The sequence below is a fragment of the Electrona antarctica genome (genome assembly GCF_951216825.1).
Source record: "Electrona antarctica genome assembly, chromosome: 11".
Taxonomy (NCBI): domain Eukaryota; kingdom Metazoa; phylum Chordata; class Actinopteri; order Myctophiformes; family Myctophidae; genus Electrona; species Electrona antarctica.
The window spans coordinates 22,246,084-22,259,825 of record NC_136792.1 but is presented as its reverse complement, the minus strand read 5'-3'; the positions used below and the strand labels follow the sequence as shown (position 1 = coordinate 22,259,825).

The following is a 13,742-nucleotide window of genomic DNA, read 5'->3' as shown; positions in this document are numbered from 1 at the left end:
AAACTATTAAAAGTATACTTCAAATTAATTTATTACATACTCGTATATTTGTAATACATTGATAGTATACTTGAAACAAATACAAGTATATTTGCAATACATTGATAGTATATTTTAAGCATAATTGCAATATACTCTATATATTTATTTAGTACCTGATATGTATTGTTAATGCACTATAAATGTAATGATAGTATACTTTAATATACTTAATGACACCAGCAAAAGTGTACTGTGCTGTACTTTATTTGTAATTAAATTGTATTTTTTTCGGGGGGGAAAGTACATTAAAATATATTTAAAATATGTTTAAATATATCTTTAGTGCAACTTTAGTGCAACTAAGTACAACTTAAATTTTTTGAAAATAATACATTTATATAATAAATGTACTATACTTTAGTATATTTCTTTTTCACCTGGGCCAATCCTCATTGTTTACCTGGTACCCTATACTGTAGTTTCAATGTACAGATTGTTATTTAGATTGTTTAGACAGATGCTAGGTTTATGGTATACCTTTTATCGTAGTTTCACAAGGCACTACACTGTCTGTCTGCATTCTATGTATGTGATTATTCCTTATTTGAAGTCGCTCTGGATACGAGCGTCTCCTAAATATCTAAATTGTGAATTGTATACCTGAGTGTTATATTGTTCGTATGAATGTTAACGTGCTTCGTATTGGTAGGTTATGCCTCATATGTCTCTCGCAGAAAGTCACAACAGCGTACATGGCTTTTGAAACTGCTCAAGCAGAGAAAAGGGCTGGAAACGGTTGCGATCTGAAACCTTGTTAGGAATTTATGAAGTGCTAAAATGTTTTCTCCCCTGGGGAGGGTCCCATGATGCAGCCCGGCTGCCGGTGGCCTGGTGACACTGCAGCCCGAGTTTATGCTGTTGCGTGACGGTGTCACACGTTGACAATAGCAGACCTACAAGCTCATAGGTCTGCTATTTTCGATGCGTGGCACCTATAATAGAAATGTTACAATTTAGGCATTTAGCAGACAGTATTAATCCAGAGCGACTAAGCAAGGACAACACACGGTAATACATCAAATGCATTTGATTTAAGAGCGTTAATTCACTCAGACCATTTAAATGTTCACATCAACCTAAAACACAACAGATTCTCAATACAAAGGTGACAATAAATGGACTGCGACAAGGATTTCCCCCAAGATTGCAATGTTTATTCAACAAAATAATCAAATCAGACATTAATACACAGTACAAAACAGATTTATTGTATATAAACAAAATAATGACATTTACCTATGACTATTGAACACAACCCATGTGAAAGGCTCAACACAGGGAGCAGAGTCACTAGGATCAGGGCCTAAAGTGTGACAAAAAAGGTCAGTCTCAAGGTCAATTATACCTTACATCTATACATTATCTACAATATAGCCGCAATTTGCAACTCTAGATTTTTTTATAATGGGATGAATCTAGAGTTGCAATACCCTCCATTGACTCCCTACTCATCCAATTTGCTTTTGTGATCTACTTGTATTAAACGACGTTAAACTCACCAACATTGCAGCTCTAGGCCAAGCTTGAATTATCCTCTTTCAATCTGCCAAGCTTTTGTTTCATAAAAATCCACCGTAGACATGTTATGAGCTACTTTCTGTCAAGAAATTCTCTGCAGGTGATTATTTTTCTAAGTGTTGGAGTTTGGAAGCACTCGTCGAAGTCACTGAACGGTCCTGCGTACCACCTGTTTCGCATTTGCACATAATGCAGGAGGCAGCAGCGTGACCCGTTAATAAAAACGAGTGCTTCCAAACTCCAACACTTAGAAAAAGAATCACCTGCAGAGAATTTCTTGACAGAAAGTAGCTCATACCAAGAGGATAATTCAAGCTTGGCCTAGAGCTGCAATGTTGGTGAGTTTAACATAGTTTATACAAGCAGATCACAAAACAAATTGGATGAATGGGGAGTCAATGGCGGGTATTGCAACAGCGCTTTGAGGTCATCACACCAAGATGGAGGCAACGCTGCCGCTCCCACCATCTAGTGGTGATTCCAAAGACTGTAGTCAGAACGCTACTTTTCCAGTGATAACTGGAAAAGCTCTGCTCATATAACTCTATGCTCTGCTGTCGGCTCTAAATGAATCATAAATAATTAAATCGGGTGAGCAACGTCTTCGGGCACATGATCACTTATAGCCGTTTAGGCTGGCCTGGCTTGATCACCCAAATAATATGCTACACAGTGAAAATCACCATTGCTGTTACATATTTCATAGACTGCTAAAACAACAGCAAAACAACCCATAGAATTGTCAATAATGTAATAATAAAAATAAGTTAATATTAGCATAATCACAATTTAGATTGTTCTAATATATAGGCTAATGTTATTGTATTTCATCTGTTTCACATTATGGCTTTTGTGTGCTATTATGTAAGCCTATACAGTTATAATATGCCTGGCTTTTGTAGGCTAGTATGTAGGCCCTAGGCCTATACAGTATAATAGGCCTATCATTTTGGTCATGACCCTTTGGAAAGCACTTTGGGTTAACTGTTGTTTATAAATGTGTCACATGAATAAAGATGACTTGATGTTCTGACTGTCTGGGGAGAAAGGTTTCATGTAGGCTATATCAAACAATAATGCTTTATAATGGTTGTAGTTATATATCTTTTCCTTTTAAAATTTAAAATTACTTTTAAATGTTTTTTAGAGCAACCGGAAGTTGCGTCATCACACCAATATGGCGGAGGCACTGGTTGTTACTATGGGACTTAATGGGAGTGTCGCATCTTTATATAGTATCTCTTTGATTGAAGGAAGAAGCACCAAACATTTAGGAAGCAGGAAGTGGGAGGAGCTCTGGCCTGTATATCCACAGTAGCCCAGGAGGGACATTTCCCGACTGGCTACACTAGCATCATAGGTAAACCAAGAACCTATCATCAGTCTAAAAGTAGAATATCCACACAAAAAAAATAATAATCTGCACATTTAAACTATACACACACACAGGTTGTGTCTACACAATCATGTGTCATATAACTGCACAGGAGAGAGAAGTAGAGTAGCTACATTTCATTTTTGCATAAGCCTGCAAGGTCGTCGAGGCTGGGGCAAGTGCTACAGGCTAAGGTGGGGTCTGAAGATGTGAGTCTTCAGATTACGGTGGAAGATTGGGAGTCTGCACTGCAGTTCTAACTGCAATGTGGAGTTCATTCGACAGTCCAGCCCAGAAGGGATAGGGGTCTGTTTTAGTATGGATGTCCTTAATTTACCGGTAATCAGTCAGCATAATCTTTCTTGTGGTTGTGGATTAGCATTAGTATTTCTTTATATGACCATTTAGGATAACATCTCTGTGTAGGCCTATAAGAGGTGTCCAAGATGACGGGCTGTTGCCCAGACCTCACTGGTTTGTAATGGTGTTTTTTATGCTTGAATTCTTTATTTTCAACACTTCACCCTGACTGGATAATAATATTTTCCCATAATAAGATGTAAGATGAATCGGGCGTAAGACATCTATACTGCAAAGCCTCTGTGTCCTTCAGAAGCCTACGGAGAGCTACATGCACTAAACACGTTGCTTCTCAACCCCCACCCCCCCAATAAGAGAAGATTTGTCATCTACAAGCTTGTGCTATTTTATAACAGTGCTGTTCCTTATGTTGCTGGCGACCTATTGGACCACTGGGGAACCAAAACTTTGGGAACACATAAACACAATACAGTATACTATACACACACACACACACACACACACACACACACACACACACACACACACACACACACACACACACACACACACACACACACACACACACACACACACACACGTACGTATGGCTGAGACGGTGAGCCGTGCTGTGCTGTGCTGTACTGTACTGTGTGTGTAGCCACAAGACCATCATCCTCTGGCCGCATCACTCAGAAATCAAACGCGTAGGTAGCAATTACTAGTGAGCCTGCCGGAGCTAATTGGTCCCACGTTGTCATGTCTCACCCTCCATCCCTCTGGAGAGTGCTCCCGCACACAGATGCATTTAACATCATTCTCTGTAACTGTGTGATGCTCACTCCAATCAAAGCATTGGAGCATAATCAAGGCTTTTTTTATACAAGGCAACTGACCTTATTTCATAATTGATGGCCCTTTATGTTGATTTCATGTTGCTGTGCTCCCATGGAGGGGAGCACACATGAAGAGTTCTTATTGCTAAAAAAATAAAGATAAACTCAGCATCACTAGAGACTGTATAACCTTCATGACCTGAAAATCATTTCTAAAACACCTTAAAAAGACCTAGCCAGTCTGTTAATGTGTCACCTTCTTGCCTTTTTCAAACTGCAGACCTGCCTTTGTTTTGGTAATGAATCCTTTATCCGCACATTTTTTTTTCTTTTTCTGTGTTGCATTCAATGCATTGCATTTATCCATTCCTGTATTTGATCAACTCACACCATAGTCTTCATCTTCTCTCTTAGGCCTCTCACAATTATTACATAATAATAACAAAACAGTTAAAAACAAAAGGCTAAAATAAACTGAGCTTGTAAATCTGCTACTTTAGCTCTTTTTGATTTTGTGTGTGATGCTGCACAGCTGCAGTATGATCATGTAGTGCATTCATTTATGAAAAAGTAAAAAATATGGAGAAAAAAAGATGGAAATTTCATTAATTACACATTGTTGTTCATGCTCTTTTTACCTGGCGTCTCCGTTTTGGGTGGCTAAATATTTCAAAAACTAAAAATGTTTAATACATTTTCAAAAATTGTTAAACATTGCAAACGTTTGCAACATTGATGTCATACCCAATATTTGTTTACAAAGCCTAAAAGTCAATCAGAAATTAATTCTGTTCCAATATCCAATGCCAAAACCACTCACTGTTACAGACATGACTGTCCTCTGATGTCCTCCTGATATTTTCCTGAACCCCCCCCTTTGTTTTGCCTGATTTAGTGTGAAAAAGAGGCCAATTTACACCTGACACCGTTTCACATTCGGCAAATCCCCCCCATTGTTTGCTGGAATGTTTCACTGAAATGCCGATGGCAGGGTCTTTGGAAACTTTGGAATGTCACATCTGTAAATCCTTAATTGCAATAATTTGTACGACAATAGGCTCTACTGTATGTACACTTGTACAGTATACAGGCAGCACAGCAGCCATTTCATTTTGGAAATAACTCAGTTACACACCCGTACGGGTTACGGGGCCATTTGGAACCTATAAGGACACTTTGAGACTGCGTATACTGTATCTATTCTACGTCTGAGCATAGACATGGTAACGCCCCGCCTGCCTGTGATTGGCCTACCGACACTGCCCGTCTTGCCCCAATGGTCCCACCAGACTGCATAAACAATATATTAGTTTGCCTCTTCTACAAAACATAAAAGTTACTGTCACGCGTGCCAAGCTGTCGTTCCTTGTATTATCGTACTTATTTATTTCCCACCACGGAGAAACCTTGCGGCAGACTATCCAGCATAATCCAACTCGGAGGAAAATCTGGTAAGGCTGGCAGTGTCGGTAGGCCAATCAGAGGCAGGCGGGGCGTTACCATGTCTATGCTCAGACGTAGAATAGATAGCTTTGAGACCCACCGGTGTAGCACAGTGTTTCCAGTGAGCCAACATGCACAATAGCAGCACCTCGACTTGGTTTGACCAGAATGGAACAGAGCCTTAAATAGTAACATCGGTAACACCAGTGAAGGAAGTCGGACGAGGCTCGGAAGTAGGAAGAGTTATTTCCAAAATGGCTGCTGTGCTGAATAGAGCCTATTGCCAATTTGTCATCTTCCAATGTCATGACGGTGACCACCTCTACTTCTCTCTCCTCCCTTGTGCAGTTTTTAGTGAAGACCTACATTCCAGCCTGTACTTCGTCAATGCATCTCTGCAAGAGGTAGTGTTCGCCAGCACCACAGGGACCTCGGTGCCCTGTCCGGCCGCGGGCGCGCCGCCCGCCTCGCTGCGCTGGTACCTGGCGACGGGCGAGGAGATCTACGACGTGCCGGGCATCCGCCACGTCCACCCCAATGGCACGCTGCAGATCTTCAACTTCCTGCCCTCCAGCTTCAGCAAGCTGATCCACGACAACACCTACTACTGCACTGCCGAGAACCCCACGGGCAAGATCCGCAGCCAGGATGTGCACATCAAGGCAGGTTAGTAACCGTTGGATCATTCAGTAGGGGGGTGGAACAGACCAACCAATCAATTTAATCCATTACAAAAATGTAATTTGTGGCTGTCGGGCAGAACCCTCTTATATATTCAAACTTTTTTTTCTTTTTCATAAATAAACACCCTATTTGATCATACAATCAATAAAACATACACCCTACTTGATCATATGAAAGTATTTGAGCATTACACAAAAGTATCAAAAGTAGCAGATGAACATGTCGATGAAATTTGAATTTGAACATGAGGTTTCCACCTGACAGAGGTGATAAAATGGGGCTTAACTGGTTAATTGATTTGATGATACAGTATATAATGTTTTTGTAAATATATATTAAAAAAAATAATAACGTGCTTGAAAAAAATATAGTTTTTACTTCACTACAATTATTTGATAGGTTTAGTTAGTAGTTACTTTGCAGATTTAGATTGTTCAACAAAACATACATTAACTACTAAATGTAGTATCATCATCATACATAAATACATATATTTTTTTTTTAACAAAATGTTGTCGAGTTGTGGGCTTAGATTTAGGTTTTTGCAATGCTTTTGTGTGCAGTCACAGTTTTCTCTCCTTTCTCGTTTGCCCTTGGCAGTGTCTCGAGAACCCTACACAGTGCGCGTGGCTGACCAGAAGGCCATGCGAGGCAATGTGGCGGTCTTCAAGTGCATTATCCCTGCCTCTGTGGAGGCCTACGTCACTGTCATATCATGGGAGAAAGACACGGTCTCACTCAACTCAGGTAAGACCCCTGAGCATTTCGTCTCCATATTTGAACTTTTTGTGTTTTCCCATAAATTAACGCCCTACTTGATCACGCTACAGCGTCACACAAACCGTAGCAGGTCCACAATGCTCAAAATGTGGCGCGAAGCAACGCGTGTTGAGCTGTAGATCTGCTACTTTTGCTATTTTTGAATTTGAATCCTGAAAAGTTACAGTTTTGGACATAATGAGGTTTCTACCCATTAGGCTTTGTGGTCAAGGAGGCAAAGGAATAGAAAATCATGCTTTTCAAATGTGGAGGTACACCATAGGGCCTATTCATTTGGGAGTCCTTTGTAAACATTGGTACTAAATATTTAGATTGTCGTGAAAATTCTCATGCTCTATGTGTTTGGCGACAGAACTGCGATTATTATGGAATGTTTGACAAGCTTCCCCCTCAGTAGCCGCCTCCCTACACAGTACATACACCAGTGTTGATTCATCCAGACCATTTGTAACTCTGAGAGAGTGCACAAATTGAACCAAAACTGAGGTTCCATTTGGTTCCATTTGTACCACTCTCAGAGTTAAATGAATGAACCCTTGAGATTTGACTGTGTTCTCTTTCTCTGCTGTACGTGCTCCTGTGGACACTGCTCTCTCCCTCCCTCTCTCTCTCCCTCCGTCTCTCTCTCTCTCCCTATGTCCCTCTCTCCCTCTATGACTCATTTTACCTGCTTACTGTCATCATCAGCCATTACCAGGGACTCAGCCGCGCTGGCTGGCTGTGTGACCGTGTCCTCTCACTAGCCACAGGATGTTGATATCTGTCACAACCAATCACTGGGCTTATAGTCCATCCTTGCCCCCTCTCTCTCTCCCTCTCCCTCTCTCTCTCTCCCTCTCTCTCTCTCTCTCTCTCTCTCTCTCTCTCCCTCTCTCTCTCTCTCTCTCTCCCTCTCCCTCTCCCTCTCCCTCTCCTCTCTCTCTCTCTCTCTCTCTCTCTCTCTCTCTCTCTCTCTCTCTCTCTCTCTCTCTCTCTCTCTCTCTCTCTCTCTCTCTCTCTCACTCTCTCTCTCCCCTCCACCACCCCTCGCAACCCACCACTAATCCTATACCGTCACCACACCGACCCCAACCGACTTCCATTTTGACTTCTCTGAGGGGTAAAGTGGAATGGTTTACATAGCCTCATCATTGACCTATTTACCCTCTGGCAGATGAAACCTACTGCGCAGCATGATAATGCAAAAAAAAAAAAAAGAAAGAAAGAAAAGACATCAGATCTTTTTCTGTGTGGACTCACTTCATTTTCTCCCCCCTCCCTCCCCTCACTGAAACTAAATGGGATGCTTATCTCTTTGATTGCTTCCTGCGCTGCCCGCTGGCTGGGTTTTTAGCTCCATACTGTGGCCGTTGGTTGGTTCGTTCGGGGACCTGTAAGTGAGCACTTGATGTCATTTGACTGAGGGCTAGAATCTGGGGACGGACAGTGTTTTTTTCTTCTTTTTTGGTGGCATTTTAAATGCGTCTGCTCGAGCATGAAGATGTGTCCTCTGATCCATGCCAGTGCCTTCATTTACTCACAGTATACTGGAGGTACTCTCCACTCTGGCAGCCAGTCAGATATACGTACTTTATGTGTGGCCTCATCTAATGGATGGCAAGAGAGAATAAGGGGGCATACACATAATTATATCTTTGCTCTCGGGCTGAAACCTCTTATCTCCATAGTCTAACTTTTTGTGCGTGTGTGTGTGTGTGTGTGTGTGTGTGTGTGTGTGTGTGTGTGTGTGTGTGTGTGTGTGTGTGTGTGTGTGTGTGTGTGTGTGTGTGTGTGTGTGTGTGTGTGTGTGTGTGTGTGTGTGTGTATGTGTGTGTGTGTGAGAATTAACGCCATACTTGATCATACTAACTGTCTAGAGCGTCACTCAAAATCATCAAAAGTAGCAGATCTGCAAGCTCGGAACGCGGTGCGAAGCGACACATTACGAGCTTGTCAGCTTGTTGATCTGCTACTTTTGATACTTTTGAATTTGAGTCCTGAAAAGTGACAGTTTAGGACATTAGGGCCCTCATTTATTAATGCAGTGTAGATTCTGCCTTAAATTCGCTCACGTCGGCACGGCATTTATGAAGTGATCGTAAATAGCTGATCCTTGCGTAATTTCGGTCGTAGCGTTGATAAATGTGACGGTAGAAATCAATCTGGCACGCCCTATGAAATCAAGCCTCGCTCTCGTTTTTGCGACATGAATAACTGCAATACAACCAAACAACGTATGGAAACCATAGTTACATGATGGAAAGCCAATACAAAAGTTTCCCCTGCTCGCCTCGCTGCCCACCTCACACCCCCCCTCCTACACACACACACACACGCGCACATCGCAACTTGCGATCTCAACTGTCACTGTATGTTGTTAGTTGTATATAAAGTTGTAAATTATTAAAGTCTTTATTAATTTAATATAATGAACAAGATATATTTGTGAACGAAAATCTGAACCTGTGAACCATGAATTAAATAATAAATAGCTCACATGTCATTGGAATGAGTTTGGACGCACACAGCCCGTGGCAGCCACACACACGCTGCTGTTTGTCCTGTCTGTCACTGTGCCTGTGGTCTATATTAGATAGGCTCGCTGCAGTGGCATGGGCCTGTCAATTATATTAATGCGTAGCCTAAACATTAATGTGTGTGGTACTGGTGGTGGTGGGCTGGTTGGGGTACCTATCTCCGATCTCCCAAGTCCCGATGACGGATGCGGTCCCCACGTGCGCTCATGGCTCGGCACTTTTGGCATTCGAGCGACGCGTCAGGTTTATCCTTAAACTTCATGCCTTTACAAAATATATTTTTTCACATGTATTCTATTTATTAGTTTTATACTTTTAGGAGTGAATACATATGTTTAGATGCCTATGACAGCCGAGCCGCCCCGCGTCCGGAATGGTTGAGAAATGACAGAGTGGGGGTCCCTCTACTGTACTGATAGAGGGGTAACAGTGGTCCAAGTACAGTTGCAAGGTCTGTTTTGTTTTTACTAAGATGGTTTAATGAAATGTTTATTTTTCTTGAATTTACTGAAGCTTTTGTCATGGGAGACTCTCATATTGCCCACTTCATAATCCCCATCTCTATATTCTGAGTAAAGGTTTCTAATTAGGTTTTGCCCTAAAAGGGTAGGAAAGGAAAGGATCGTTACATCACATTCTGTGTAAGCATAATGAAGAATAATTCTTTACTTATTTAATGTTTTCCAGTGGCAACCTTCGTAGTGCTACCGCACATTTTTGTGTGGTGCAGCCAATGTGTGTCTGTCCATATGTGTAGGGTACCAACAGGTGACAAAGTGGCGCTGTGGAGCTTCACACTGTGCACAGGTGCATGATGGGAAGCTGAGTTTTTAGTGTTAGTGTAACACCAGCACAGAGCACAGTGCAGTACAGACTACGGTGTACCACATGCACAGGTGCATGATGAGAGGCAGTATACAGTACAGTATACAGTACATTACAGACTACATAGTCTGACAGCCAATAGTCCGACAGCCAATAGTCCGACAACCAATAATCCAACAACCAATAGTCTGACAGCCAATAGTCTGACAGCCAATAGTCCGACAACCAATAATCCGACAACCAATAGTCTGACACCCCAACAGCACCATGCACTCAGTTCAGAGGGGTCTGATTTTTGAGAAATAAGTGCATTTCCAGTGCAAAATTAAACAAAATATTTTTGCTACGGCTGAAACTAAGTGACTTGAATCCTGATCCCATTATAAACATAAATCTTCTCTTCTGGGGGTCCCTGGCAGAAAACATTTTCAGATGGGGGTCCGAGTCCGCGGGCAAATTCATATATCAATTTGGGGGTCCTTCACATGAAAAGGTTTGAGAACCACTGGTCCAGCCGGTTGCCAAATATGGGCTCTAGCAATGTGGATTTCATTTGGTTTTATAAGAGAAGGCGGAGAGTAATCTTCCACCTCTCATTTTACATTGCCTTTGTGATGGTCCACCTAGCCTGGTTGCTATGGCAGCCTACCAAAACACACCTTAGGGCTCGGCAATATGACTTCAAGTCAATATCACCATTGTGTTCAACTGTTGCCTCGATTACGATGAATCATTATCTATAAGCCTGGCACTTATAGATCAGCATATCTTTTTCTATTTCTGTCCACAACCTTTGTACAATGAATGAAATATAATACAGGATTAAGTGGTTAATCAGACTAATTGATTTAGTCGATTATAAAAAAATCTATTTGAATGTTTTTGTGTACATTTATTGATAAGAAAAAAAAATGAACATGCTTCTGATTTTTTCGTTATAATTCGGTTACTAGTTCTAAATATCGGTTATGCTATATGTTTTTGGATAATTAGCAAGCCCTGCCACACTGTGTTGCAGGTCAGGGAGAAAGGTTCAGGGAAATAGGACGTAAAAACGTCTGGAGTAGTTTGTGTACAGTATTATTCCTCTGTACTGAAAAGATAAGTTATCCTGCCTAAAAGGTATCTATTGTTTTGCCTATCTAAAATGGCGGTTTGTAGAATATGCACTTACATTTTGATGGATCGTACTGTCTGGCTCGTTGTTCTTGTGAGGTTTTTTTTAGCAAGCATTCAAAAGAACATCGATATTGGATTACCCATGTGTATTCCAATAAACAGTGCAGCAGGCAAGGCCTGTCAAAGGCATGAGCACACGGTCAAAATCACTGCTGGTCGGCAATAAATATTTGATGGTCGATTCTTGATGCATGAGAGAATGCACCTCGCGCTGTTATGAAGACGGCATGCCAGGGCTACATGGTGTGCGATTGTGTGTACTGTGCGCACACACCCCTTGCATGTGCTTTTGTATTTGTGTGTGTATCTGTGTGATGGAGTGAAGAGAGAGAGAAAGCGAAAGAGAGAGCATGAGGTTATCAACGGTCCTGACAATGCGGACTCTGCTCAGTTTGACCCAGCCTAGTTTTCCTTTTTCCGAATCTCTTTTTCTCCCCCCTGCCCCCCTCTTTCTTCTTAAAATGTTCATGAAAGAAGACCTGGTCTCGGTGGACATGAAATAAAGCTATCCCACAGCCATGCTAAATTATTAATCTCAGGTTTTTGTTGGGAACAGTAACATCAAGCGCACTTCATCCTCACTGTTCATCAGAATGTAAGGAAGAATGCAGCAATGCTCAGTCTATTCAACTCACAGTGCAGCAACCCGGATGGTTTCTTTGTGCACTTGCAAAAATAGTGGCAATAGATACTGTATAACATAATCATCAGACATATTTCCTTTTATTATTTGGCTAATGCAGCTGAACATCCAGGGGGGTCCACAGCAGAAGTATAGTTCACATCTTTTTCATCTTTTTAAATAAACAAACATTAATTTTGGGCAAAAATGTGGAGAACCAGTGGGCTCGATGCAGCCTTTGACTCACAATGAGGAATCTTTTTATGGATGTCAATGCTACGCAGTGTAGGCATATACACTAACATACTGTGTAATTCTTTTTTATTAATATTGTAAATCTAACATCTTAAAACGATTCCAAGCAAGCAGAGGGGAAAGCAACTGGAAATAACATCTCATAAAATCATGAATATCCTGCGACGTACGATTCACATCGGGGTAAAAAATAGATGCATAATTACAGACTAGGTCCTGTCTTCATTAATAAGCTGTGATTGAAAAGTTAATTACAATATGAATTACCGCTCTGAATAAAGAACTGCTTAGTAGGCATTTGAAGCGACCTGTTTTCAATGTGAATGAGCGCAGGCCGGCGAGCTCTCCGCTCCCTAATGTTGCCACTAACATACCATTAACCTGTCATGCATTTTCAAATGGACCTCTCGCAGCACGACCGCTTTCAAATGCTCGGCTACTGCTCGTCTCTTACGCCCGCTTTTGATAAACAATTGACAGAGCTAATAGAGAGATGAAAGACACAGGGAAAAACAGGAGAGGGGAGGAGGAGGATGAGGAGGAGGAGGAGGTGGGGGGTAGGATGTGGAGAATGGCTGGGAGGAGATGCTGCCCATCTTTTATATGGTGGGCATAATGCATCTGGCCTGCTTGTTATCCTTTTGTTTATCTTCTATGCGTGCGTGCGTGCGTGCGTGCGTGCGTGCGTGCGTGCGTGCGTGCGTGCGTGCGTTAGGTTCAGTGGTAAAAGTTTGGCTCTGTTTGCTAGGTCAGAGAGATGCTTTCCTCCCAGTAGATTGTGCTATGTACATGAACCTATCTCCTGTGGAAAACATGTGGATTTTGAACCATAGAGTTATATATAATCTAGAGAGCGGACAGCTCCACCCCCCACTGGTAATTTCATTGGAAGTTGTTCAGTGGCCCCAAAGAACGCTCTACTTCTGCATTTTTTCGATTTGCCCACCAACATTTGGTTGGTGGGCAAATACCCCCCCAATTTACACAATTGTAAATGAACATAGCCTATGGGCAGAAAACTCATAAATGAATTCCCTTTTTCATCATACTACAGTTAGGAAGGAGATAATTCTCACACTGTCTATTAGCTCCCAGGAATTTATTACAAGTACAGTAGGTACAACATTTCGATCTGATTTGCCTGTGGACTGTGATGTAAGAGTCCACAAATCCCATATATGACATAACAATTTGCCAGCAGATGTCACTGTTGAGGGATTTTGCCTGTTTTCATTGCAGCTCAAAAGGCTTCAGAACACACCGAGAAAACCCCAGATCACAGAAAATCCACTGAATGTTCAAAGTTCATTCATTGTCAATGGCATTTAGCCGATTTGCTCATCTACATATGACGTAAATTCTCCATT

At 41.7% G+C, this 13,742-nt stretch overlaps 1 protein-coding gene across 2 annotated transcripts in view; it reads left to right on the top strand.

Annotated features, from left to right (window-relative positions):
• The window catches only part of dscamb (Down syndrome cell adhesion molecule b), a gene marked incomplete at its 5' end in the record, with an annotated part of 234,817 nt that overhangs the window by 33,231 nt on the left and 187,844 nt on the right, over positions 1-13,742 (top strand). For both annotated transcript variants that reach the window (XM_079515045.1, XM_079515044.1), the window contains 2 exons: positions 5,863-6,180; positions 6,799-6,945. In XM_079515045.1, the coding sequence (XP_079371171.1) occupies positions 5,863-6,180; positions 6,799-6,945 (465 nt within the window). The remainder of the gene's footprint in view (positions 1-5,862; positions 6,181-6,798; positions 6,946-13,742) is intronic.